The sequence below is a fragment of the Rhinolophus sinicus genome, linkage group LG06 (assembly GCF_036562045.2).
Source record: "Rhinolophus sinicus isolate RSC01 linkage group LG06, ASM3656204v1, whole genome shotgun sequence".
Lineage (NCBI taxonomy): Eukaryota > Metazoa > Chordata > Mammalia > Chiroptera > Rhinolophidae > Rhinolophus > Rhinolophus sinicus.
In genome coordinates this window covers 15,766,431-15,794,195 of record NC_133756.1, presented here as the reverse complement: position 1 = coordinate 15,794,195, position 27,765 = coordinate 15,766,431, and the positions used below count along the sequence as shown (strand labels likewise).

The following is a 27,765-nucleotide window of genomic DNA, read 5'->3' as shown; positions in this document are numbered from 1 at the left end:
TTCTTTCTCCAGAGTGACCCTGAAAGCACTGGGGCGAGCACGCAGGAGAGACGTGGGACCCATGTGGGCCGTAGGGAGCATGAATCACAATGTCGCAGAAACCCTGCCGGAGCTGAGTTTCCCGGAGCCTCAGGCCAGCCGGTCTGTGGAAGGGAATGCTGCCTTGGGACTCTGTTCCCAGCACCAGGATGTGCCTAAAGATAGCTGGGGCTCGCTGTCCTCGTGCCCTCTGCCCTTTGGCTTCTGCCCGCTGCTGCTGCACTTGAGGCTCATAGCAACTGTCCCCTGGGCAACCCCGTGGTTGCTCGACATTCTGTTCTTGCCTCTGTTTTAGTTCTGCTGATAACCTTGGGCTACGCTATTCTGCTATTCTTGGGCCCAGTTTGGAGGTCTCAAGCTGTATCCTACACTGCTTGTCTGTAGGATACAGCCTCTGAGGAGCGCTATCTCTCCTCGCTAAGCTAGGTAGCTCGGCCAGAACTTTATTAGGTACCGTGTTCTCCTAAGAACAAATGGCTAAGGATGCTTCTTTCAGACATACCCCTTCTCTAGATGCCATGGTAAGGCAGGACAGAGGGCCATGCTTGGAAGCCAGTGACACTTGGACCATCCCAGGTCTGTGGCTTCTGTCACTTTGTGCCCTGGTAGGCAGGGGGTAGGCCTCACTGTGAGGATGGTATCTCATTTCCATCCCCCCTGACCCCAGGTTTGGGTGTGAGGACATGGCCCCCCCAGGTCTCTTCAGTGTTCACAGATACCCTGTGTTATCCTGGGAGCTTCTGCCGGGCTTTTCATGTGCAGGCGCCCCATGGAGGAGCAAGCCACTTCCCAGCACGTGCCCAGGCCCACATGCCTGTTGCACGTGTCCCTCCCCCACTCCCAGCCCAGATGGTCTCTGCCAGGCCAGCTCAGCTGCCTCCCTCACGCCTCAGCAGCTCCTAGGACCAGGCTGTGCGAGAACCCAGCTGGCCAGGGTGCCTCCAAGCCTGGGAGCAGCTGGGATGCTTAGGGGCACCGGGGGTGGGTGGGGTGGTCCTTCCATGGAGACCTACGTAATATCTCCATGTGGGGTGGGGCTGCCAGGGGCTCAGAGAACAGGAAGCTGGAGGAGAGGAGCCCTGGACAGGAGAGCCCCACTGAGTCAGTTTTAAACCTCCAGCCTTACACCAAGTGCACAAGCTGGGTGGCTCAGTCCCCTCCCCCATGCTCACTCCCCACTCATACAGTGTCTTGGGCAGCAGAGGCCTTGGTGAGCCTCTTCGGTTTCTCTCCATGTCTTTGAGCTCACTGGTTGCTTCTGCACTGGGAAGGCTCGTGATGAATAAAAGCAGAGTCACCTGGGCTAGGGCCATGAATGCCAGAGCATTGAAGTCATCCCAGAAGGCTTTGCAAGCACCACAGGCCACCTGGGGCTGCCCCGCCCTGACCTGTTTGTTCTATTCTGCTTTGACATGAAGACTTGGACGTCTTTTGTCTGCAGCATCTATTCCAGGGCCTGGCACACAGTGGGTGCTCACCCAGCCCAAGTCCTGGCATGTAACAAGTGCTCAACTAGCATAGGCTTAGCACATATTGGGCGTTCACCAAGCACAAGGCTTGGCACACATTGGGCATCCCTTGGTAGAAGGTCTCACCTACTAGGCACTCACCTAGCACGAGTTCTAGCATGTGGCAAGTGCTCAGCTAGTAACAACTTGGCACACATTGAGCACTCCCTTAATATAGAGCCCAACTTGGTGCACAGTGGGCACTCATCTAGCACAGTGCCAGGCACACAATGGGCACTTACCCTACTCAGGGCTAGGTAGACATTGGGTCCTCACCTGACATGGAATTTGGCATACGTGGGGCACTCACCTAGTGCAGGACCTTGCACACCACAGGGGCTCACTGGCATGGAGCTGACACACAGTGAGTGCTTTCTCAGTATAGGTCCTGGCACATACTGGATGCTTTCTTTATGTAAGGCCTAGCACAGAGGGGGTACTCTCCTATCCAGGACAGCCTAGATGATCCTCGATGTACAACCCCCCTTCCCCAGTGAAATGGACAATATCTAGATCCAAAGGATAAGGCCCAGCCTTCCTCAGGCTTCCTCTCTGGACCAGAGACCCTTCCTGCCCTTCCCCTTGGTCTCCTTCCCCTCCCCACTCTCCCTGGAGCCCACCTCCTCAGTTCTGTGCCCTCCCAACCCCTCATGCAGCTTCCCTGCAGCCCTCCCCCAATCCCCAGAATTCCTAGCTCAGCAGGACCTTCCCCCAGAGTCACAGGGCACAACAAGCCCCTCGACTCCTTACCCCTCTGGAAGCATGCCCACTCTTATTAAGAAAAGTCAGACGTGGGGGCTGGGGGAGCCAGCCTCCCTAAGTGGGGCTGGAGCAGTTGGATCCCACTAATGAGGCCTCATTACAGCCAGGGCCCAGCTGGGCTGCTGCCGCCTCCTGTCCCCATGGCCAGAGCCAGAGAAAGCTGTCCAGCCAGGGCTGCCTGTTCTGGGCACCCAGCCCAGGCCAGGGCAGCCAGAACCCAGAGCCCACCCTGGGTGGGAGTGAGCATTTGGGCATCATGGGTGACTGGGCCTTCCTGGAGCCAGTGGCCGAGCCAGGGCCTTGGCCCTCAGTCTGTGCCTGCAGGAAGTCAGCAGAGCGTGTCTGGGGAGCTGGCTGCACAAGGCTGGCCCAGTGAGTGGCTGAGTCAGTGGAGTCTGAGGCCATTCTTAGAATACTTGCTTGAGCCAAGGCTTGCCCCCCAAAATGAGGATAATATATCTACCTCAAGGGGTTGTTGGGAGAATTAAATGAGTTAATATATATAAGATGTTTAGGAGAGTATCTGGCTCATAGTAAACATTTAATATGTGTTATGTGTTACTATTATTACTAATGCTCACTAGATTCAATAATGGGTGGATATTATTCCCATTTTAGAGATGAAGAAACAAGACATGTTAAGTGACTTGCCTAAGGTTATCTATGGTGGGAAACTGGCAGAGCTGGGCTTTGAGCCCAGGCCTATCTGATTCTAAAGCCTGTGCCCTTTTGATTTCAATGTCATTCTGCCATGTTACCTTTGGGATCTCCACCTTTACCAAACTTGCAGGAAAGCTGTTCTTACGTCAGAATTCATGCATGCTGCCACTTGATGGGTGTCCTACCATGTACCAGGCCCTCTGCCAGCCTATCGATTTCCAAAAACAGCTATGCCTTCCCAGGACCAGACCACTCATGCCCACCTTCCTGACCACTAGCTTGTGGTGTCTCACCAGCAACTGGACACTAACTAGTGAGTGTGGCCTCAGAGAAGAAGGATTGAGTAGGTCTGAGTCACTTCTCACCCAGTCTTGGTGACACCTGCTGGGCTGTACACAGCCTGTGCAGCGCACACACTCCCAAAGCAACACCTCAGGTTCTGTGCAACAAAGTACAAATCCCCAAGGGTCCTTATTTTGTGGGTCCCCCTTTGTCTGGACTCTGTGGCGACCACCTCTTGGCTAATGCCGTCTTTCTTCAGACAGGTGAAAGCACAGTTCACTAGGCCATAGCTTTCTTTGCACAGACAGTCACATTCTCCTACAAGGACTGGTTGGGGACCCCCAAGTCTAGGGTGGGGAGACAGCTACAAGGTCCAACATCCCCCAGCCCACTCTAAGAAGTCTGAGATGCTTTGGTAGTGACCTGGGGGCTGCCCCCTTCTCCTGCCCTTTCACCATCTCTAGTGACCAGTGGCACCTGACCACCCTATCAGGAGCCTACCAAATGCCAGGCCTAAGGGCTCGGGAGCATCGGCCCTGAGGCTCAGCTCTGGGAGAGAAGTGAACTGCCCTCTTACTCTCTCCCGCGCCTGCTCTGCTTCACTCTATGGTTGTGAGTGTGTGTGTTTTTTGTTCCAATAACTTGCTGGGAACAAGGGAAAAACACAGCAAACCCCATGCCTCACTCTAGCTCTGGAGACTCACACTGGGCTGCATGGGGACTGGCCGGAGGGGGAGGGCCAGGGGAGGGGGGAGGCAGAGCTTCGGGAGGAGATGAGGTGAAAGTAATTGACGCTGCCCAGCCGGCAGTGGGAGAGGCAGGGGATGCGTCAGTGTCGCCTGGAGCTGGCAGAGGTGTGAATGAGCGGTGGGGACACGCGTGCTCCTCTCAAAGTGCTCACCCAGGATGGCTGCAGCTCATGGACCTGTGGCCTCCTCCTCCCCAGAACAGGTCAGTCACCTTCCAGAAGGTTGAGCCCCTTTGCTGGTGCCAGGCAGGCTGGGAGGCTGGGCTGGGGGTGGGGAGAGGGGCTGAGTGGTCGGTGCCAGGGAGGGGCAGGCACAGCCAGCCAGTGAGACAGACACCAGCCAAAGTGACCCAGAAAGTTGCAACTGTGCGAAGGAGTGCAGGAAGACCTAGCTGTGTGGTGGGGGCACGGGGGAGGCGGGTGGGGGTGTGAGGGCTCCCCCAGCTCAAGGACCTGCTGAGAATCTGCTCTGTGTATCAAAGCTGCATTGTCCGAGCTCCCGGGGAGACGGGCCGGAGGTGCCCAGGAATTGTACTAATCAATACAGCCCCATTGTGCCAGGGCGGTTACTCCTATGGGGAGAGTGGGTGATGGGGCAGGGGGCATGGTACATGGGCTCAGTGCTGAGGTGGGGGAAGGGGAGGGGGGACATGGTACATGGGCTCAGTGCTGAGGTGGGGAAGGGGAGGGGGCTAGATTCTCAGCTGGAAGGAGAGAGATTGACAGAATGTTCACTAGTGCCCGGGGCAAGTGCCCGAGTGGGGTGGGTACTGGTGTGCCCTCATCTCTGGAAGCGGGAGATGGGCAGGGATGTCAGGCACAATGGGGCTGATGGCAGTGAGGGTGAGAGGACCAGGAAAGCCACCCCTCTCCCTGTAGGGCATCCTAACTTGACCTTCAGAAGGCAAGAGAAGGAATGTTCCTTGGGGAGACGTAGGTTGGGTTTGGGAGAAGCATTATGCAGGGCTGCCTTCAAACCTCAGGACTGCTAGGGTCAAAAACCCAAGCCACTTCCCAAAGGGCCAACCTGCTGCCAACTGATGGGTAGAGACTGCCCATGGCCACTACTGTGCAAGGCATTCTGCTGGGCTTCTCTAGGGCAGAGGCAGGGCCCACCCAATGTCCCCCGTCGGTGCTCCACAGGGCCTGGAGCAGAGCCTGGCATGCCTGTGGGGTGGGTCTTCTGTCTGCGAGCCGCAAAACTGGCAGGTCCCTCTGTGCCAATCATGCCTCTAGGGTGAAATAGCACAAGGCATGTCCTTGCCTCCCTTACCTGTTGTATGAGAGCTGGGATACCTGACAGGTGCCCAGAGATTACTCTGAGGTTTTCCTTGAGGCAGGAGGCACTGACAGCCCTGTGTACTGAGCAGGCGTAGATTTTCCCATGGTCCTACTCCTCCAGCCATGGCCCTGACTCTTTTCTATGTCTGGATAAGTGAGACCAGGTGAAAGACAGAAGACTGTCATTGCAGGACAGGTGCTACCTAAGGGACAGCTGGGCCCCTGGACTGATGGGAGAAAACGGGGGGAACAAGAACAAGAACCAACGGGTGTGAGGAGGTTGTGGGCTCTTCTTCTGAGGCAGCCACAATTTACTGTAATGGCTGTTCTGCTTAAATTTCCCCCTGAGGCTCAGAGAACGTTGCCAGCGATCTGGATTTGGCTCAAGGTCAGTCTGGGATGTGGGGTCTTGCCCGTTCTCCTCCGTAAAGTTTGTCTTGGATGGACTTCATCCCATGAGCAAACCCTGGGGCTGCAGAATCCCAAACAAGAAGCCTGCTAGATCCCAGCGGGGTCTGCCCAACGAGGCAGCTCCAGGATTCCTTAGTGTCCATCGAGAGCAGGAGGAGGGAGCTAACAATTCACAAAAATATCTAGTGGACACTGATCTCAGGGTTTGGGAGTCAGGAGCCAGAGCAGAGTCGTAGCCTGGGGTAGAAATCTGGGCTGTCTCTGAGTCCGTGCATGGAGAAAGGAGGGGTGCATCCTGTGGTGGTCGCTTTGGGAGCCAGCTTTGCAGCTTTGTGTCCTCTTTTACACTTTGCTGTAGTTTCCAGTTTGTGTGTGTGTGTGATAAGCTTATAATGTTTTTATAATCAGGAAAAAAAGATAATAACATTTTTTTTAAGTAGTCTAGAAATCTAGTGTGAACTAACGGAAAATATAGGAGAGAGTCAGAAATAGCAAACTTCTAGGCAAGGCAGAAGTACAGAATTTTAGGTCTATTGAGATTGTCTAGTCTCTCCTCTGATTTCATAGATAAGGATGCTGAGAAGCCAAGAGGGGAAGTGACCTGCCCAGGGTCACTGGGGGAGTGGGCTTCAGAACGCCAGGGTTCTAACACCCAGCGCTGACTCCCACCCTGCTAAGCCCAGGGCATGGTGGGAGATTCAGCTTCTGCCCTCAGAGCTGAACAGCCTTAATCCCAGGAGCTCATCCAGAGCCATGAATAAGTGGGCAGAAGGCTATGTAAAGGACTTATGCAAGTGACTACTGGGGGTGGGGAGTTGTTAACCTAAGACAGGTCACAAATCCTTGTGCAGGGATGGACACTGCTGCTTCAGTGACTACTTCTATGGAGAAGGGGCATCTGAGGGTCATGTGTGTGTGCCTATGTATGGTGGGGGTCACTCAGCTGTGGAAAGAGAGCTCCAAAGCCTGCATTCTGGCCTGGGGGAGGCTCAGTTACAGGGCAGGGTAATCCTCATCCCAGAGGCCACCCACCAGGCCCATGGCAGGGGAGTCAGAGGTAAGGCTAGGAGCTGCCCAGGAAGCCTGGGGAGGAGGTGCCCACCAAGAGGGGCCCCAGGCCACTATGGTTTAATTCACCACCGAGGTGTGAGCAAGGGAGGGTGGGAGAGCATGATGGGTAGGCAGTGGAGGCCTGGTGATGGGCAGTCAGCAGGGTTGAGCTGGGTTAGGCAGCCGGGCCACCAGTCTGGGGCAAACTGTGAGCACAAAGGGTTCTTTTGTGGGCGCCTCACAGAAGCGACCACTGGAAGGACAGTTAAAAGCAGTGACACAGCCATCCACCCAGCAGATCAAGAAAATGAGAGGCTTAGAATATGGACGATTATGCAAGAAGAAAAAAACTATGCAGCCTTGAAAAAGGCTCTCCAGCCTGGACCTCGCTGCCCAGGAAGGAAGTGGAAGGGCGTTTCAGAGGGGGGCTAGAGAAGGAAAGGAACTAGAGTCCCTATAACACCCCCCACCCACCCACAGAGCATTTGGGAGCTCCTTTCCTCCTGTGTACTTGGAGAAAGGTAGGCTTGCTCTGTCCTCTGCTGAGAGCTAAGCCCTCCCTGACCAGCCAAGCCACCTGAACATAGCTCGAGCTGGAATGGAAGTCAGAGGCCTAGCTAGAGGTTCCCACCACGGGAGGCCTCCCATCCACAGCTCCCACAGTTGGGGCACCACAGTGCTGAGATTCGGGGCTGGGAACAGAAGGCGTGTGCAGCGTGTCGTTTCAGTGACTTCCAGCTCCTGCACAGCAGACTCCTAGTATTGTGGGTAACTTCTCACCAGAGCACAATCCCCAACCCCCAGTTCCAGACCCCTATCCTGGGGGTGTGGGCTCCCCTGGGTGGGGGCCAACTGGTTGAATTGGTTAGCGCATGCTCAGTGGTGTGCTGCTCATTAGCAGCGCGCTGGCTCTCGAGGGCTCGGTGGCGTGGCTGCCTGTGGTGCATGGCTGGGGGCATCAGCACCCTCCTTGCCCCCTCCATGCCAGGGAAGGAGCAGATCACAGAGATCCAAGTCTGTTCCTGCTGCACTTCATCGGATGGCTGGGGCCAGGAGAGAGGCCTCAAATTTCAAGCCCTGGGGAACATCTTTCTTTTCTAGGGGCCTTGCCCTGCCCATGAGGCCATCCTGGACCCTGGGTTGTCTCTTTTAGAGCTGTAACCGCTGCTCTGTGGCCCCACCCATATACTCTGCAGTTGGCACAATCCCCCATTGTGCCCCTAAGCAAACAAGCCTTGGACAGAATGAAACTGTTATTGTAGGGTCGATCTATAGGAGCCCTATTTGGCTGGGATTTGTTTGGGAAGGAATAAACTACCCCAAGCAGGCCTCACACCCTCCAAAAATATCCCTGACCCTGCGGTATTACTAAGTCTGTCCCAAAGGAGGCCCTGGGAGGTGGTGACAGGCTTAGGCTGGATTCTGTAGGGGCCTGTCACAGAGCGCACACTTGGGCTATAAGCCACCCTCTCCCAAGCTGGCCTTCAAGCCTCTGCATCAGAGCGGCCTTCCCCGACCTCACCCTGCTCCCACCCCCACCCCTTGCCTTCCTTCCTGCTGCTGTTACTTGAGAAATACCCCTTTGTGGTCACATTGGAGTTGCATATAAAAATTATGGTATTTGTTTATTTCATTGATGGCTTGCTCCTCACTAGACTTTTCGCTCTGAGTAGGTGGGCTGTCCTTTCTCTGCTGAATTCCTAGTCCCTGGTGCAGGGCCTGGCACACGGCAGGGGTTAATAAATCTCCACGGTTGCATCAATGAATCAATGCATGAATGGATGCAGGCTCTTTCAGCCTGCCAGTTGCTCTGGGTGCTTCTTGAACGGGGCCCTGTGGCTCCTGGGGCTGTGCCCCCAAACCTCCCAGGAGGATGTAAGGGTTGGTGTCTCTGCTGGGGACGATACTAGATTAAGTTTCTGCACAAGGCTGTCTGTGCGGTAGTGCCCGTGGCGTGCAAGCCCAGAGGGACCAAATGTGCCCACTATGCAAGCAAGGGGTGCATGGCTGGGGCCTCCACTGGGCGTGGGGACCTTCTGTGTCTGCTTTCCCAATGCCTTTGCAGAAGGCGCCCAGGTCCCCAACAGGCCATTCCTCCCCTCTGTGTTTGTCAGTCAGTGTCAGGGTCCGACAGCATTTCAAAGCACCAGGCCTCTTTGTTTATTGGCCAGCATGACAATTGTCCTTGAATATGTTTCTTTCAAGCTGAGGGTCAGCGTCACTGCTGCTTGTCCCTCAGAGGCCATGCTGCTCTGTCTCTGATCCTGGGTGTCCTCCAGGGACTCCTGTCTGTTTCTCTCAGGAGAATAGCCCATCTCTGTGAGGCTGTCTCTGTCACTCAAGGACTTTGTACTTTTCTGTTGATGACTCTTGGGGTTCCTATGTCTCTTGGTGAGATCCCTATGACCCCTCAGGCTCTGGCTCAGGATAGCTTGATTTCCTGCTCACCTGGAAGGAGGTGGAAGGGCCATACTCGTACTCATAAAGGGACTTGCTCAGCCAGTTGCAACTATGGAAGTGGGGTTCCGAAAGGGGCTGCCCTCAGCGGGGTCTCAGTCCACCCAGCCCAGCCCTGCAGCTCCCCAGGCAGGTCTGGCATCCTTCCCTTGGGGCAAATCCCCTCATCACCCCCTCCTGACCAGCCCCTCTGCAGCTCCCCCTTCTCAACCCAGAGACCCTTTCCTGGAGTCATACCCTCTGTTTCCCCTAGCAGAGTCTGTCCCCTAAGCCTGGTGTGGTGCCTACAACTCTGGTCTCCCCCCTCAACTCATGGCCACCACCACCCAGCCCAGGTCAGCTTCTGCACAGCCTGCGCCCCAGCCATGGGCCATATATAGATGGCTCCACTGGGTCCTCCCATCCTGAGTCCCAGAATGCCCTCCCCAGGTCTGGCCCAGCTCAATTGTCCCCCTTTCCCTCACTCCATAGCCCTACCTACCCTGTGCCCCCAGGAAAAAGACTTCAGCTGGGGGAGGGGTCCAGCATCCCTTCCTCTGGAGCCGCCTGTAGTGGGCAGCGTGCTCAGCCTGGTGATGTGGTGGCGGCCGGTGGGGGGGCTGTCTGGACACAGGCCCCTTTGTGCCCAGCCTGACTTGGCTGCTTGGTATGAGGCTCAGCTGCTCCCAGATTCTCACCCAGAGGGGAAAGGGGAGGCTTTGGAGGGGCTGGGCAGGGGGCGGAGGGGGCTCTCGATTCTAGCTGCCTTTCAGTGTCCCACCTGTCAGATGTTGGCAGCAGCTCCTCAGGTGGGCTGGTGCTCCTGGCATGGGGTGTTGGGGGGCTGGTGAGGGAGGCCCCACTTGGCGTCCTCTGGCAGCCACTCCTCCCTGCTCCCCTCCTCTGCCAGGCAGGCATGCAACTCCTGCCAGCAGAGGGGGGTCCATGGTGTCCTCGCTGGGGGAGGCACAGAGGGTCAGGCTGGGAGCTCAAATATCTTGCTGATGGTAGCTTCTCTCCTGTCCCTACAGAATGGTGCTGTGCCCAGCGAGGCCACCAAGAGGGACCAGAACCTCAAACGGGGCAACTGGGGCAACCAGATCGAGTTTGTACTGACGAGCGTGGGCTATGCCGTGGGCCTGGGCAATGTCTGGCGTTTCCCATACCTCTGCTACCGCAACGGGGGAGGTACCCAGTGGGCACAGGGCACGGACCACCCCCTTGGATAGAACCCACCCTTCAGGGCCTGGGCCACCCCTTCCCTGGCACAGACACCACTCCAGATAAGCTGGCCTCTGGCCCTGATCTCCTTTGCCCCCATCCTGGCTTAGGAGCCCTTTACCTAAGGCACAGACCACCTCTGACACTGGTGGTCTGCTGTTTTGGCCCTGACCTGCCAGCTTGCTCCCTCACCGTGAGGAGAGGTAGAGAAAAGCACTGCAGTCTCCTGAGGTTCCCTGTCTTCTATTCCCTGTCCTCTATCTTCAACAGCCCCCTAAATAGTTCAGGGACATTTGAGGATCCCATGACTTATGTTTCTGAAATTGCTTGGCTAAGCCATCAAATCCCACCTAAACTCAGTGGCTTGAGTTCTGCTCAGAGCACACTTCCTGGGAGCCTCTGTCAAGATCAAAGACAGGCCATGTGCCTCAGACCCAGTGCGTAGCACACCCTCCTCAGGTCCTAGCCAATCACAAAGGTTTGCTGGTGGGTTCTGAGCAGAAAGAGGGCGGGATCTCCCAGCCTGCCCCTGAGCCAGCCTCTCCCTGCCGGCCAGGTGCCTTCATGTTCCCCTACTTCATCATGCTGATATTCTGCGGGATTCCTCTCTTCTTCATGGAGCTCTCCTTCGGCCAGTTTGCAAGTCAGGGCTGTTTGGGGGTCTGGAGGATCAGCCCCATGTTCAAAGGTGAGGCCTGGGTGGTGCGTCCGCACACACTCACTCACTCACTCACACATACACGGGCTTCTGGGGGCTGTGCAGGCTCACCCATCTGTACAAACACTGCCAACCCCTATGGAGCCCTGGTGCTGACCCCAAGCTCCACATCAATGACCAAGGCCGTGGACGCATGCTGGTATCCATGTTTGCCTGGCCTCCACCCTTCCCTCCTACCATGTGTATACACAAAACCCCTTCACCCCCCAACCTGCCCCTCCCAAAGCCTTGACCTGTCCCTTCTGTGGCCCTCCATGAAAGCCTCCCCCTTGGGCCCTTTGAAATTAACCTCGCCTCCTTCAGCCAGATGTGTGAGGCTGCTATCCTCTCCCGCTCCCCCAGGTGTGGGCTATGGTATGATGGTGGTGTCTACGTATATCGGCATCTACTACAACGTGGTCATTTGCATTGCCTTCTACTACTTCTTCTCATCCATGACACACGTGCTGCCCTGGGCCTACTGCAATAACCCCTGGAATTCACCCGATTGCACTGGCGTGCTGGACGCCTCCAACCTCACCAACGGCTCCCGGCCTGCCACCCTGCCCAGCAACCTCTCCCACCTGCTCAACCGCACACTCCAGAGGACCAGCCCCAGCGAGGAGTACTGGAGGTGAGGCCCCCTTTGTGCTTGGGCTGGGGAACACCTGGTGCCAACCCTCAGCCCTCCCTCGCCATCAGAGCCATCAGACAACTAACTGTATACAGACTTGGTAGGGTGCGTGCTGCATGTTCCGCCCTCTGCGGGGCACCAAGCAGGGCAGAGGTGTGTGAAGAGGTATAAAGAGCTCACAGCCTGTTCAGGAGAAGAGGCTGACACACAGAGAGCAGTGGAAGAGTTGGAGTCCTTACAAACTCTTGTGAAGTGAAGGAGGGCTCCAGCAATCAGGCAGGTCTGCAGAGGAGAGTCAGGAAATAGGGCGATGGTTTCCTGATGAGAACAGTCTGAGCAAAGGCCCTGGGGCTCAGATGAACCACAGCTGGTCCTGAGACTGAGGAGAACCTGTTCTGATGAGAGTAACAGGTGTGTGGGGGAACTCATGGGCTGTGAGGCAGCGTAGGAGGGGCACAGGCCTTCTTGGAGCACTTATAAGAGTGAAGCCTAGCTTTGATGCTGCACAACACAGCATTTAATGCTGCAGCCCTGGAAGTTTCCTAAGCACAGGGCTGTCATCGTCAAGCTGTGCTTAGGAAACACAGCCTGTGCTCTGTGGTAACAGAGACTGGAGTCTCAGCTGGCTGGAGAGCAGCTGCTGCTGGAGATGTTCTGGAACACCTTGTCCCAACTGGGTGGGTATAACACAGCCGAATATCCTAGAGGAAATTCCCCATGTCCTGTGGGGAAACCCATAGGCAGAGGCTCATTCATTCATTCCACAAACATTCGCTGCATGGCCCTGCCAGTCCCTGTGTGCCCATGGGGTATGAATGGCATACGGCTCCTGCCATGAGGAGTTCACAGTCCAGTGGGGAGACAGGTAGCCAATCATATCAGGGGTAGGTGCTTTGGTGCACATATGCACAGGGCTGTGCTGGGGGCACAAAGGGGGTAACAGTCAGTTCTAAGGGGATGGAGACAAGAGCAGGCAGCTAAGAAGGCTTTTCAGAGGAGGGAGGGGGGAGGTGGAGAAGGGATTGGAAGAGACATGAGGCCAGGAGGTGGCAAACTGGTTTGGGAGCAGGTGGGACACTCAGTATTAATACAGAAGAGGCCAGCAGGCATTATATGGTACAGGTTTTCCCAGGCCAGGCTAAGGGTTTGAGCCTTTCTCCACTAGGTGATAAGAGCCATGGGAGAAAAGGCCCCAGTGATACTTGGAGTTCTAGTGGGTTGCTATCCTCTCAGCCTGGTCCCAGAGCTCAGACCCTGCAGGTCCGGCTTCCTGTGCCAGCCTCTGCTGGGCTATAGACATGCAAGGATGTGTGTGTGTTGGGCGGGGTGGCTTCCCAGTGAGGGGCAGGCAAAATGACCTCTAGGCAAACTCAGTCATTCAGTCACTGGACAGATCATTTCTTGAGCACCTACCAGGGACGAGGCACCGCACTCAGAGGTGAGACCGAATGGGGAGTAAGACTCACAGACACTGCTGTCACGGAGCTCACATCTAATGGGAGAGCTACGCAAATAAGTACCCACTTGTGTGTTTTACTGCATTTGAGGCATGGTGTGGACTGGGCAACTTGATTTGGACTGTGGATGAACCCCAGGGATGTTCCAGAAGTGCTCACCCCAGGGCTGTCTGCCAGGGATTCCCAGCCCAGTTGGGACACCCTGGGCAAAGCTCTGGAGATTTTATCCAGTGCAATCAGAGAGAAATAGCCCTCAAAGAAAACTAGTCATGGGTGGGGGCTCCACTTGGTGGCCAGTTGAACTCTACTTCTCAGTCAGGACTAGAGCCAGGCCTGCCTACCTAGGAGCTGTGCCAGGCAGTCTTTCCCTGCAGGATGGCTCCCTGCTGCCCCCTCCTGGAGAACCTGAGAAAATGACCCTTGAGAGGGTTGCCCAGGCTGGCTTCAAAAGGAAGAGCAAGCACCCCGTTTCTTGGGCACCTACTATGTGCCAGACATATTATCTCATGTAACATTATCCCTATTTTTCAGAGGCTAGTGTTCAGAGGTTAGGGAACTAGGCAGCAGTGCTGTGTCAGGATATGTGCTCCCGGGTCCGTCTGACTTCTCTGGACCTGACGCCTGGTGCCTGGTGTGAATCAGACCCGTGATCCTCAGCAGGAGTTCTTGGTCCACACTCCTCGATGCCCCCTTGGAAAGCTGCGTGATCTCATTTGAGCCCTACAACAACCCTATTAGCTAGCTTGTGCAGGTATTATGAAATATTCCCATTTTACAAAAGAGGAAAGTGAATCAAAAGAAAGATTAAGCACCTCCTCCAAAGTGAGAGAAGCCCAGAGGGCAGATTTCTGAGCCCATGCCTACCTCTGCTTGCCCTTCTGGCCCATGGTCCTCCCTCCCTCACTGACTATTCTCAGTCTTGTTTTGCAGTCCTGTGTGCCGGTCTGACTCTTGCTCGTAGGCCCTAAGCTTACGACCCGGCCCTCTCACCCCACCACCCCTGTGGTGCCCAGCACAGCACCCGACACCCAGTGGGACTCAGATCCCAGTACCCCTCTCCCAGTGTCTTCGTGGCAGCTCTGGCATCACACAGCCCTCACTCAAATCCCAGTTCTGCCATTTACCAGCTGTGTGGCTTGGGGAGGTCACCAAACCTCTCTAAGTCTCAGCTGTTCATCCATTAAATGAGGGTGCTTACAAAAACTACCTTATTGTTATAAAGATGAAATGAGATAATGCAGCATAAATCTCTAAGAACAGTGACAAGTGCTCAGTGAATATGATGATAGCCACTGCTGGAGAGGGAAAGAACTAGATTAGGACATCCTGTCCTCAAGGCGTTTATTTTACCATGTGTTAGGGAAATTTAAAAATAATGCAGAATGATTCCAGAGATGTTCTGCATCAAGAACAAACTTGTAAATACATTGGGTTCCAAAAATTCTTAGGTTAATGTTGGATCTCAAAAGCACATGGTCCAAGCACATGGTCCAACAACAAAAAACTAAATATGGTGCCATAAAAACAAAGGCAGAATTCATTATTTGTTCCCAGGTTAGCCTTCTAAATTATTTAATTCCTAGTATTGTAACGCTATATTCTTGCTTAAAAAAAATAGTATAAAATGCTGCGAAATTTAACATATATAATTAAGTTTAAAAGAATCTTTTGAACAAGCAATGGTTTGTTTACTGTGAATGCTGGTGTTTGAAGTAAAGTGACTCTGAGTACTCACAGTAGAAGGACCCTACTGGTGGGCAGAGCTGGTGGGCAGAGCTGGTGGGCAGAGCTTTTCAACATGGATGGGCCCCCAGTAGGTATGCTAGTCAGGCAGGGCCTGGGCACCCCGGAGTCACCAGCCCAGTTGCCTTCAGTTGTGAGTGACCTTGTCTGTTTTCTCCAACGAGCCAATAAGAAAAAAAGATTGGAAAGCCCTGCTGAAGGGGAGCAGGAGCCTCTCCTTGGTGGTCCCACAGCTTCTGTACTTCTCCCTTCCGTTAGTCTTTGGTTTTCCCATCGACTAAGAGCCTGGAGAGTAGGCCTAGCCCAGGGCCTGGGTCTGATGCCTGTTGAAGGAACCATCCCAGTGATGGGAGTTGGGCAGGAGAGGGAGGTGTTGGACAGCGCCCTCAGCAGGTCAGGGTGTGAAGGGTGACCTGGAGGAAGATTTGAGACCAAGAGGAGGTAGGTCAAGGGGCTTGCAAGTCTAACAGGCAGTCAGGCTGGCCAAACGAATCCCAGATCCCAGGGGGATATAACAGTGAATAAAACAGACAAAAAAAAACAAAAACTCTGTCTTCACAGAGGACAGATGACAAATGAAATAAATAGGTAAAATTTACAGTTTGATAGAAGAATACATGTTCTGTGGAAGAAAATAAAGCAAAGAAGGGGGTAAGGATTGTTGGGCTGGGGCCAGAGCTGCAATTTTTAAGCAGGGTAGCCAGAAAAGGCTCCTTGGCAAACAGGACACCAGAGGAAAGACCTGAACGCAGTGAGGAAGGAGGGAGCCATGTTGACAAGCCCAGCTGCCTAATTTGTAGAGCCCAGTGCAAAATGAAAATATGAGGCCCCTTGTTCAAATGTATTAAGAATTTTAAATGGCAATGGCAGAGCATTAAAGTAAGTACAAGGCCCTTCTAAGTGTGGGGCCCTGTGTGACTGCATAGGTCTCACACCCATGTGTACATACGGATATGTGGGGAAAGAGCACTCCAGACAGAGGGAATAAAATGTTCAAAGGTCCTGAGGTGGCATGTCTGGCATGTTTAAGGAACAACAAGGAGCCTTGTGCAACTGGAGCAGGGAACAAGGGGGAAAGTAGGAGGGGATCAGAGAGATGGCAAGTAGGGAGCAATGGATCACGTAGGGCCTCATAACTACTATAAGGACTTGGGCTTTTCCACGGCCAGAGATGGAGCTGCTGCAAGGTTTTGAGCCAAGGAGAGACCTGAGAGTGCTCTTATAAAAACCTCCCGTTGCCCTCTGGATAAAATTCAGACTCTCAGCCTTGACTTCATAGCTGTCATATGAGCTGGTCCCTTACTATCCCTTGTCCTTCTTTCTTCCCTTTACCGTCTCTTTCAGCCTTTCTGAGTTACCAAGAAGCCCAGCTGGGCCATGGTATTTCATGACCCCTGTCTTGCTGTGGGCTCTTTCCTCAGCTTGGCACATACTTCCACTTCTCTTCACCCACCTCCTTTCCATTCCTCAAGCCTTAGCTCAAATCTCACCTCCTGTGGGAAGCCTTCCAGTGTGCCCTTCCCTATGGGGTTGACAGCCCCTCCTGGCAGTACCCACAATGCCTGATCCAGGTGTCTATGCCCCGCACCTAGCACAGGGCCTGAAACATAAATGTCCAGGTGAATGAAAGCACAGTTGGCGTGGCACAGGGCGTCAGAACCATGCATACGGAGAGGAGAAATTCAGTCCATGTGCTTTACTTAGCACTCTGCTGCCTCTCAATTCATCAGAGATGGAGGAGACCAGGGTGGGTGAAAAGTTCACAGAAGGCTTCCTGGAGGAGGTGACACTTGATTGAATGTGGGCCTGAGTGGGGAAAGGGAGACCCCCACACCCCGGGGGCTGAGAAGGCTGGCCCAGGCCTGGGTTATGGCCTCCAGAACTGCCTTTGGGATTCTGGGAAATGCTGCAAGCAGTGGATTCCCCAAGGGCAGCAGGCAGAGGGGGCTGGGTCCCCACAGTGGCTCCCATCTCACGAGTGGGCTCCCGAGACCTTGTGAGAAAGGAGGGAGCTACCAAGCTGGGTCCTGGGCCTTGGGAATTTGTTGCTGGGCAACAGGGCTGGCCCTCAATGACAGAGTATCCCCTTCCTCAGGCTCTACGTGCTGAAGCTGTCAAACGACATTGGGAACTTTGGGGAGGTGCGACTGCCCCTCCTGGGCTGCCTCGGCGTCTCCTGGGTGGTTGTATTCCTCTGCCTCATCCGAGGGGTCAAGTCTTCAGGGAAAGTAAGCACCCCTCCTCTGGCAGGGTCTGTGCCCACCCAGGAAGTTCCTGTATTCCCTACCTGGTGTGTGTGTGTGTGTGTGTGTGTGTGTGTGTGTGTGTGCAGAGGGGATGATGAAGGGACATGGGAGGGGACGAGGGCCCCGAGGGACAGTGGTGGTTGGGGACCAGTGAGGTGGCTCCCAGGGTGGGGAGAGCCCAGAGGAGTCCAAGGACCCGTCCTGTGCAGGTGGTGTACTTCACGGCCACATTTCCCTATGTCGTGCTGACCATCCTGTTCGTCCGCGGTGTGACCCTGGAAGGAGCCTTCACGGGCATCATGTACTACCTGACTCCACAGTGGGACAAGATCCTGGAGGCCAAGGTGGGATGTGGAAGGTGATTCAGAGGGACGGGGGGGCAGGGGACAGAGCCATGCCTGCCTCTGACCACAGCGCCTTGCTGGTCCCTCCCTCCCTGCAGGTGTGGGGAGATGCTGCCTCCCAGATCTTCTACTCACTGGGCTGTGCGTGGGGAGGCCTCATCACTATGGCTTCCTACAACAAATTCCACAACAACTGCTACCGGTGAGACTCTCCTGCAGCCAGAGCCCGCGGCCGGAGCTCGTCTCCCCCCAACCCAGCAGTTCCAATGTAGCCTCCTGGCCCACCAGGGCCCTCCCTTCCATTTGAGGTTCTGGGAGGGCTGGGTCTGGATCCAGTTACTGGAAGGTGGAAAAAGGACCTTGGCAGGAGAGAGAAGAGGGAGGGGAAAGTGATGCCCCTGGGGTCTGTAAGGATTCGAGGGCTTCAGGCCCACTTAATAAGGCCCAGAGCAGACCAGAAAAGAGAACTTGCCCTGTGTCCAAGTCCGCTCCTGGCCCGAATCAGACAGAGGGAAGCAAGCTGCATGCCCTGAACTCAGCCTGTCTTCCTCTCCATCAGGGACAGCGTCATCATCAGCATCACTAACTGTGCCACCAGCGTCTATGCTGGCTTTGTCATCTTCTCCATCCTGGGCTTCATGGCCAATCACCTGGGTGTGGATGTGTCCCGTGTGGCAGACCACGGCCCGGGCCTGGCCTTCGTGGCTTACCCGGAGGCTCTCACGCTGCTGCCCATCTCCCCACTCTGGTCCCTGCTCTTCTTCTTCATGCTCATCTTGTTGGGGCTGGGCACTCAGGTATGAGGTGCGGGACATGGGCCAGAATTTTTGGGGGGCGGGGTAGGGACAGAGGTCATGCCCCTGCTCTGATGGCTGTATCCTGCAGTTCTGTCTCCTGGAGACGCTGGTCACAGCCATTGTGGATGAGGTGGGGAATGAGTGGATCCTGCAGAAAAAGACCTATGTGACCTTGGGCGTGGCTGTGGCTGGCTTCCTGCTGGGCATCCCCCTCACCAGTCAAGTAAGAACCAAGGGGAAGGATGGGCTGGAGTTCCAGGGTATGGGGGGCATAACATACTGGGAGCCTGGCCTCTGCACTCCTGACTCAGCTGCCCACTGTCCTGTAGGCAGGCATCTACTGGCTGCTACTAATGGACAACTACGCAGCCAGCTTCTCCTTGGTTGTCATCTCCTGCATCATGTGTGTGTCCATCATGTACATCTACGGTAAGTGCCCCGCCTTCCATGGCCTCCCAAGTCCCAGCCCTGGGCTGCCCGGCCCCGCTGACCCACCTCTCTCCAGGGCACCGGAATTACTTCCAGGACATCCAGATGATGCTGGGATTCCCACCGCCCTTCTTCTTCCAGATCTGCTGGCGCTTTGTCTCTCCAGCTATCATCTTTGTAAGTCCTTGGGCTCGCCTCTCCCTTCCCCTGCTGCCTCCTGGCAAGTGTCCTTCTCTTGGGAACCAGCAGAGGGAGAGCAGGAGCCCATCCATCTGGCCAGAGCTTCCTTGGGGGCTCCACAACTCTGGCCCTTGGTAGTCTGAGGGAGGTTGCATAGTCAGACAGGTATATGGAGACTCAGAACCACCCAGGCCCTGGCCTTGGGTTAGGAAGGGAGCACAGAGCCCTGAATTGGACTGAAGATAGTGCCCAGTCTGGAAGGGGAAAGCAGGCTGGTGGCAGCTGAGAGTCGGCCCTTCCTTCCTGGCATTCCTGCCTGGCATCCCCAGAAGGGCCTCAGGAACCATTATGATATTGGTGTCAGCCTCTGTCGGCCTCACTGAGCTCCTGTCTCCAATCCATTATAGCCCTGGTGTGAATGTATACGTGCTCCAGAAGCAGGCTGTACGAGTCAGATGTCAGTTCAGGATCAGGGGCAACCTGTAAGCCTCCCAGGCATTGGGGTGAGGGGGCTTGGGAGAGGGAAGTCTTGGTTTCCACCTGTATTCAACACCTGGGAAAACCACCTCGGAGCTGAATTGGTGGGAACTCCCACTATGGCCAGGAACCAAGCACTTTCTACATGCTGTTCACATATTAACTCGTGTAATACAACCTTCAAGGTATTATTATCATCCCCACGTTACAGATGAGGAAATTGAGGCACAGAGATGTTAAGTAATTGACCCAAGGTTGCACAGCTAGTAAGAGGCAGCATCACCACTGGAGCATGTAGTCCGATCTGAAGCCTGTGTGCTGGGCCGGTGCTACACTAGAAACCCCCACAGGAAAGAGGAGTGGTCCATGGACTAAAACCGTCTGATTCTGCTCCTTTATGCTCAGGGTGGGAAGCGGGGGCACAAAGGGTGTGACAGTGTGATGGTCACTCCACAGAGAAGAGGCAGGGCCATTTCTGAGTGGCAGAGGCTTCAGCCCAGTAGGAAGGGCCATGTCCAGAGTCATGCCCCTGTCACACCAGCTCCTCTGTGCCACAGGGATCTTAGCTGGGTTTCCACTTTGGCTCATGTTTCTGAACAAAAGGCCCCTAAAGGCTGAGGCCTCCACCACATGGGGTGTGGGATTTTCCCTGAGCCTGGCACAGACACCAGCTCTGGCCACTGGCCCAGCTTTGAAACAGGAGGAGCGGAAGTCTCTTCTAAGTGGTGAGAAGCCAGGGAGTGCAGGCATCGCAGCCAAGCACTATGCCCTCTGGGGGTGGTGGGTGAGGCCCAGGTCCTGCCTGAGCGGAGCTCATCCCCACAGCCCTGAGGAAGCTGCCACCGTGGGGAGAGACCTGGGGCAGCAGCCAAGGCAGGGCAGCAGGCAGGAAGGAGATGGACACAAGAAGGGATTATAGGGGCAGTCTCGGCCTGGGGCCAGTGTCTCTCAAGAGAGTAAGGCAAAGTGGGCAATGCCCTCTGTGCGCTGGAGTTACTAAGGTGACAACTTCAGGCTCTGTGGACACGTGTTTCTGGGCTGGCATGTTTTTTGGGGGGGTGGAGGGTGGGGGTCTTCTTTATATTTCTGAAAAGCTCTTTTTGACAAACTCCATCCTTCTGTCAGTTCAAATAAGGGATTTGAGAATAGATCAGGATCTAGGTTTATTCAGGAAACTTGTTATAGGGTCCTACTATGTGCAGCATCCCAGGAGGGGCTCCCGATGGATGTGGGTCTTGACCTCCAGACTTTGGTCCCTGGGAAGGCTAAAGGAGCCTGCACTCCAGGACGCAGCTGAGGGCTCAGGGGGCAGATGTTGAGCCCTCCTGGGGAGTGGCACACACACCCAGGCAATCTGGTGGCCCACGGGCCACCTGCCCATCGTCTTTCTGCTTTAGTTTCTTAAATGTATTTTTAAATTATCGTTGACATACAATATTATATTAATTTCAAGCGTACAAAGTGATTAGACATTTATGAACGTTATGAAGTGATGACCCCGATAAGTCTAGTAACCACCTGACACCATACAGTGATTACTTCCTTCAGTTTGTTTTGTTGCTGCAGCCCCAAGCTTTATTTCTCATCTCACTCATCTCTTTCCAAGGCGGCTCCCAAGAGCATCCCCTGTCTGACACCATTTCTAGCCTTTGGAGCCTCCACAGCCATAGAAAGGCAGGGCTTTGCCCTCCCCTCGCCCCCATCGCTCCCACCTCTTTGCACAACTCAGTGTCAAATCAGCAAATGAGATTGTGCCAGGCTCGGTGCTGGGCACTGGAGACGCAGAGCTGGTGCAATCCCAGGAGCTCCCAGGTCTCTGGGGACCATTAAACAAATGCTTAGCAGATGGAAGATACCTTTCAGGAGGAGACAGGAAACCTGGAGAGGCTTTTGAAAGAGGTGGCATTTGCATAGGGTTTGCCAGAAGATGCAGGACGATTCTCTAGAGTAAATGAAGCAAGTGGAAAATGCTGGGTGTAGTTGAGACAAGGGTAACATAGCTAGAAAGATAAGCTGAGGTCTCAGTGTGAGGAGAGAAAAGCCCCAAAGCCCAGGGATTTGGCCTTACTTCAGTAGGCAATTGGGAGCCTTTGAGCAGAACTGACTTCCAAAGGTGAGGGCAGCTTACTTGTTCCCTGGCTGCTTCAGGATATGGCAAAGACAGACCTCTCCCCTTCCACAGTGCCTATGTGCCCATCATGCCCTGGACCCCTAGTTCCATCTGCTTCTTCCAGTACCCAAAAGTTGACATTGGCCCTGCCCTCCCCCAAATGCCTCTTGAGAGAAAGTGGGTACTGTTAGAAGGCCTGAGGCCTGGGTGGGGCTGCGTGGGCCTGATGCCCACTCTTATCCCCCACTCTCTGCAGTTCATTCTCATCTTCACGGTGATCCAGTACCGGCCAATCACCTATAACCACTACCAGTATCCAGGCTGGGCGGTGGCCATCGGCTTCCTCATGGCTCTGTCCTCTGTCATTTGCATCCCACTCTACGCCCTGTTCCAGCTCTGCCGCACAGATGGGGACACCCTCCTCCAGGTGAGGGGTTGGGGCAGGAGGCAGCCAGATGTAACTGGATGGGGTGGATGGATGGGGCTTAAGGGCTCCCTTCTGACATGCCCTGCCCCCGACCCCCCACACCTCTCTCCTGCAGCGTTTGAAAAATGCCACAAAGCCAAGCAGAGACTGGGGCCCCGCGCTCCTGGAGCATCGGACTGGACGCTATGCCCCCATCCTACCGCCCTCTCCTGAAGATGGGCTTGAAGTGCAGCCACTTCACCCGGACAAGGCCCAGATCCCGATGGTGGGCAGTAATGGCTCCAGCCGTCTGCAGGACTCCCGGATATGAGCACAGCTGCCGGGGAGTACCCCAACCCCACCCTGTGCTCCCACCACAGAGACTAGGGAGGCAGTGGACAGGTGTCACCACCTGCCCCCGCCATGCCCTTGCCAGGGCAGCTGCTGTCACCTTGGCCACCACTGCTAGCGCGGTCATTCGTGCTTGTGTCCCCAGTGTTTACAGGTCCTTTGGATGCCAAGATGGCAGCTTGGGGGAGGGGGAAGGCAGGGTTGCCCAGTGGGGGGGCCAAAGCACTTTGAAAGGGCCTTGGGCTAGGTCCCCAGAGGCCTGTTGGGCTTTATGTGGCCTATGATGCCGCCACACGCTACCCTGAGCTGAGGTTCTGGGTGGGCCTCCCCTGTCCCTGTCCTTGGGCCTTCAGCCTCCTGACCAGTGTCCCTACCCTCAGAGCAGACCCCAGCCTCTGCCCAGGCAAAGACCCAGGGGCAGGGTGAAGGGCTAGGGGCGTGCAGTATTGTCAGGCTGTGCTCCCAGCCCTGTTTGTCTGTGCAATGATTTTTGTAAAAATTGTGTTATCTGTGGTTGCCACTCCCTTGCCCCCAGTCTCGGGCTCAATCTGTCTTCCAGGCCTGACTGCACCTCACTCAGCTGCTCTGGGGTTTCTGTGCCTCATGCCAGCCCTGGCTGCCAGGCCTAGCCAGCAGAGGCCCATGACTCAGCAGCCTGCCCAAAGCACTAGTTTCTGGGGGCTCGGGGGTAGAGTGCTGCTCAGCAGGAGGTCTGAGCCCAGAGCCCTGGGGAAGAGGACCCTACATGACACCGCCTTGCCCTCCCTCCACCAGACTAAAGGCCCAGTCTTCCCAAATTGGGCTGCTCTTGTTCACGTGCCAAATGGCCCCAGCCGCGTGCCCCATCCCTTCTCCGGAGCCAGAGCTCCTACCCCCAAGCCCTGCAGTGTCCATTTGTCCATCCTATGTGCCCCTCTGTGCAGTGACAGCCCCGGCAGAGCTGCCTCTAATTCTCTGTAGCAATAATGGTGCACCGCCTACCCCTGTCCATCCGTGCACCACTAGGATTTTAAAGTCCATAGATTTTAATGAAATTTCTATTCCTGTCTCTGAGCTGCTACTGTGCTTTGTCTGAGTCCCCCAGAGGGACAAGAGTCAGGGCTGGGATGAGACCTCTATACTGTCCACACTCAGCAGGACTTTGTGGAGGACTGGGAGGAGAAAGGCCAAAGGCTATGATGGTCAGGACCAGATACCAGGGACTTGGCAAGGGGGGGGTGAGAGCCAGCCAGCCAGACAGCCTTGGGGTCCTGGTGAGGGCCCGTCCAAGACTAGATCTGAAGCGGGCGGGGCTGTGGCCGCTGAGAGGTGACAGCAGCAGATGAGGAGAGTTCCAGCGAAGCCAAAGCCTACTTTGTGACGAGCCCATCAGGTTGGGGCCTGCGGCGCTGCACTGGACATTGGGGTAGAAGCTGGTCTTTTCCTGGGGCTGCACTGCAGCTTCCGTCCCCAGCGGCAGGTGGCAGCCAGGCCTTGAGGCCTGCGTTCCAGAGGAGGAGCAGGCAGGCAGCAGTGGGAAGGCCCAGCCTTAACTCCAGCAGCCCCACGGAGGTAAGGCAAGGGTCTGAGGCCCTGGCTGGAGGACCCCAAGGGCTGCTGCCTAAACAAGAAGGAGTAGCCATGAGAAGGTCATAACCTGACCCTTCACCCACCCCGTCCAGCTGTCTATCTCTCTGGTTTACCTGTGGCTGGTGGAGACACAGGAAGGCATCAGAGGCTCCTGTAGCTCCTGCTGCATGGCTGCTTTCTGTTCCTTTAGTTCTGGAGGAGAGGTGTATCTGAGATGAAGCACCTAGCTCTTCTAGGGTATGTACAAGAGTGGGGTGGGGAGCAGGAGACGGGGGACTTGGGCCTACTCAGGGGCCTCACCTGCCAGGGTGGGCTCTAAGGTGGCCTCAGAGGGCTGGGGTGCCCCTGTGTACTCCTCTTCCAGGCAGCGCTGCAAGCAGAGCTGGCTCAGTGCCCCAGCCTCATGGCAGGGGTGGGGTACGGCAGGTCAGGTACAGAGGCCAAGATCCCCATGGCAGGGCCCAAGAACCAGCCTGTGCCAGCCTTCTCATCCCAACCACCTGAGGGCAGTCCCCAGGGGAACATCACTTTGGTGAGGTGGTAGCAAGCCTAGACCCACACTTAGGGAAAGGAAGGAGGCAAAAGCCTGGGAAGCAAATCTAGCAGGTTAATCTAAAAGTGCTGACCTTGGACTTAGAGCAGGGGTGTCCAAACTGCGGCCCGCGGGCCAACTGCGGCCCGCAATCCATTGTTAATTGGCCCGCAGCAAATTCCAAAAATATATTTAGTTTACTTAAATAAACCAGGCGAGGCAATACGTACTTCACCTCGAGTGAGTGGCCCGGCTGTTTGTGTATTTTACCGCCTACGGCCCTTGGTGAAAAACGTTGAAAAAAGTTTGGACACCCCTGACTTAGAGGCTCAACCACAATCTTGGGCTTCTGGATTCACACACACAAGAAATGCACACGTAAGAAACGGACACAGGACTCAGCGTTTACATGCATGTACACACACAGACACGCATGTATGTGGGCTCATACACCAGGTGAGAGGTGGCTGTGTCTACACTCAGCGGAAAGGCTGAGGTGGGGTGCAGAGGCAGGCTCAGAGTTGCAGCTCACCTGCAGGATGGGGATCTCTCTCGCCAAAGTGTGACACTCCTCCTCCAGGAGGCTCCTGGGTCACAGGGTGTGCAGCAGCCAGAACCAGCGCCACAGGACCAGGTCTCAGCTGAGTCCTCCACACAGCCCCACCCTCAAGCCTCACCAGGAGCCCCCTCCAGGCCCTCTGCTGCCCGGGTGCTGCCCAGTACAGCCTTCCAGCTCCTGCCTAACTTCTTCCTGGGCAGAATGTGTCTACTCTTTGCATATCTCACCATGTCCACCCCGGCAGGCATCATTTTTCCTTCTGCACTATGGCACTGGGTCTGCGACACTTCCTGCCTCCATTCTCCTCCACATCACAGCGCTTCCCCTACTTTAAAACTCTTTTGTGGTTTCCCCCATCCCAACCTCAGGATAAAAGTCATCAGGCCATGGCCCCTGCTGGCATCAGTACTTGGCTATTTCCAGGCAGCAACTTGACCAGCCCTGCAGCAACATGCCCTTTCTACCTCTCTGCCTTGCTCTCATGGCTCATCTCCCCCCACCCCCACCCCCAGGGATGCTGCCTCCCTTTCCTCTTTCACAGTCTCCTCCCCGTTTCCACCCCCACTACACATTCAGGGGCCTCACCGTAGGTGTCCAGCAACCTCGTCAATGTTGCACATGTTCAGCTGGTCCTTGATGACACTGAGGTCTCTGTGACTGCTGCTGGCAGATGAAGTCCACATCACTCTCCTCATGTTGCCTCACCCCAGGCCTTCATGACACAAATGCCCCTTCTAGACAATTTCGTGTCTTTTCTCACAAAGGCAACATGATACAGTGCAAAGAGGAGAAGTTCAGGAGTCTGGGTTTGCAAATGGGCTCTGCCACCTTTCACTGTGTGTGATCTGGGGCCTTTCTGAGCTTTAGTTTCCTCAACTGGAAGATGGGGACATCACCCACCTTATAGGGCTGTGTGAGACTTAGAAATAAGTTGCTGCCGTTCACTTCTTATGAACACACTCCTGCTCGTTTATCTCATTCAGTCCCCATCCCTCTCTATCCCAGCTCTCGTTCCTGTTCTCTAAGCCTGAGGAACAAGTGACTAGTGGACACAGCCTCCTTCCCTCCCACCCATGTTTGAATACAGTGCTCCCTCTTTCTGCAAAGCTCTTCTTTTTTTGGTCTGCCTGGAAATCTGTTCCTCTACCCCAAGACCCAGATCAAACCTATCACTTTCTCCAGGAAGCCTTGCCTGCCCCGAGGCCTGGCAGATGTTTCCTGGGCTTCTGCAGCCCTCATGTACCCATGCCTACTACAAATGGCTGTAGAAGTGTCCAGCCCCAGATCAGGAGTTTCTGCATGGAGCCAGGTGGGACTCACCAATTAGCTGGGGCTGTCTGCCAATCAGGGACAGATCCCTCCTCTCCTATCACCACTTTACCTGGGTTCACCAGCTGTCGTCTGGAAGATCTCCTGTTCTGTAAAATCACACCTGGGCTCCTTCAATGCAAAACGCAGGACTCTGGGGCTGTACTGGACCCAAGCCTGGGTCTGGTCCCTGCAGAAGGTGTGCACACGAGGGAAACTCAGGGGCTCCTTCTAGGGAACCACAGGAAAGGCCACCCCGGGCCCCTTGTCAGGTGCAGGACTAGCCCATCTGAGTTCTGGGGACAGCCCAGGCCCAGGTTTGAGGCTCTCACCTGCCCTCATAGATGGCCTTCTGACGGAGACCTTGGAGCAGCTGCCGCAGTTCCTGGCGCACGAGGTCTCTTAGGAGGGGCGGTGGAGCCAGAAGGGAGGATGGGTCAGAAGTGGGGCGGGAGCCCGGGGTTTGGGAGGCTCGAGCCTCTTGGAGCAGTGACCTTAACATCACCACCTGCAAGGAGAGCTAAGATAACTTGCGGCTGGGGTGGGAAATGAAGGGAGTGAGAGCGGCTGGGGGGGTGAGGCGGAGTCAAACAGGAGAGGGCTGGGCAGACTGTGAGATCCGACAGGATCTCGAGTTATCTGGTAGAGCTGGGGACCGGAGGAGGCGGAGGAAATCACCCGAGTCGTGGGACCGGTGTGGGGTGTGGCCCACCTTCCCACTCCCCCGACCTCTGCCCGCAGCTCCAGGCTCAGGTCCACCGTTGTCTCCCCCAGAATCCTCTTTACTTCGGGCCGCTCCGGGAACGGAACGTGCTCCTCCACCAGCTCCCACAGCGACCGAGAATCCCCAGGCATGGCCAGCCGGCGCCGCGACACCCGGACGCGCGACCCCACGCTCAGACCTGCGGGACAGACCGCTAGTGGTGTCGGGTCGGGCCACGCCCACGCACGCCCCGCCCCCTTCCCACCTCGTAGGCCACGCCCTCAGCCTGTAGCGCCCGCCGTCCTCTTCAAAGTATCACCCTTGTTCTGCCGCTGGGCCTCCCGACTTAATTACCCGGTCCGAAGCTGCCAGGCTTTGGCGATGTCTCTTGTGCCAGTTCTTGCTGACGTTCCCGGGCTCCGGTTCCTGGTCACCGTCCCCAGGAGCCGGGCCCTGGAGACCGGGACCCAAGCCCAGCCTCCTTCGCGCGGCCGTCACCCGGGAAACTGCACGCTACCCCAGGCCCCGCCCCCGCCCCCGCCTATTCCAGGTCTGGAGGCTCCAGTTTACCGAGAGTCCGACCCACAGCCGAGGTAGGTGGTTTTGGAGTCCCAACCATCCGTGGGTCCCTGACCCCAAGTACCTTGGGCTCATCCCTGGGCACCTGTCGGTTTCGGGACAGGTGAAAGAACCAAGAAGTTTGGGCCCACTGGATTTATTACTTCGTTGCCTCTTTTGGCCTGGAGGCAGTGTGGCAGGGAAAACGTTTCCCCTTGGAGGGGCCTGGGGAACTGGGACAGACTGGGCTAGACCTGGCCAGAACAA

The 27,765-nt window shown here is 55.7% G+C and overlaps 2 protein-coding genes across 10 annotated transcripts in view; one reads left to right on the top strand and one right to left on the bottom strand.

Moving 5' to 3' along the window:
* SLC6A9 (solute carrier family 6 member 9) overlaps positions 1-23,317 on the top strand; it is a 30,929-nt gene extending 7,612 nt beyond the window's left edge. For 4 of the 5 annotated variants that reach the window (XM_019751060.2, XM_074334593.1, XM_019751063.2 and 1 more), the window contains exons 3-14: positions 10,209-10,365; positions 10,955-11,086; positions 11,459-11,729; positions 17,025-17,157; positions 17,385-17,519; positions 17,618-17,721; positions 18,079-18,316; positions 18,405-18,539; positions 18,646-18,745; positions 18,822-18,922; positions 21,769-21,939; positions 22,055-23,317. In XM_019751060.2, the coding sequence (XP_019606619.1) occupies positions 10,209-10,365; positions 10,955-11,086; positions 11,459-11,729; positions 17,025-17,157; positions 17,385-17,519; positions 17,618-17,721; positions 18,079-18,316; positions 18,405-18,539; positions 18,646-18,745; positions 18,822-18,922; positions 21,769-21,939; positions 22,055-22,249 (1,872 nt within the window). In that variant the 3' untranslated portion in view covers positions 22,250-23,317. Of the gene's footprint in view, positions 1-4,045; positions 4,203-10,208; positions 10,366-10,954; positions 11,087-11,458; positions 11,730-17,024; positions 17,158-17,384; positions 17,520-17,617; positions 17,722-18,078; positions 18,317-18,404; positions 18,540-18,645; positions 18,746-18,821; positions 18,923-21,768; positions 21,940-22,054 lie in introns of those variants that run through there. The other variant, XM_019751059.2, reaches the window with a different exon arrangement.
* Positions 23,274-27,705, bottom strand: CCDC24 (coiled-coil domain containing 24). Of its 5 annotated transcripts, none has more exons than XM_019751069.2 (9): positions 27,295-27,705; positions 26,967-27,139; positions 26,570-26,745; positions 26,311-26,427; positions 25,515-25,592; positions 24,903-24,957; positions 24,139-24,208; positions 23,952-24,030; positions 23,274-23,869 (listed from the first exon to the last, which is right to left on the bottom strand). In XM_019751069.2, exons 2-9 carry the CDS (start codon positions 27,090-27,092, stop codon positions 23,638-23,640), a joined length of 933 nt encoding a protein of 310 aa, XP_019606628.2. In that variant the 5' UTR covers positions 27,093-27,139; positions 27,295-27,705; the 3' UTR covers positions 23,274-23,637. The 5 variants fall into 5 exon arrangements, with proteins under 5 accessions (XP_019606628.2, XP_019606626.2, XP_019606629.2 ...); XM_019751067.2 differs by having other exon boundaries at positions 23,274-23,865; XM_019751070.2 differs by having other exon boundaries at positions 25,515-25,589.
* Positions 27,706-27,765: the final 60 nt, after the last annotated feature.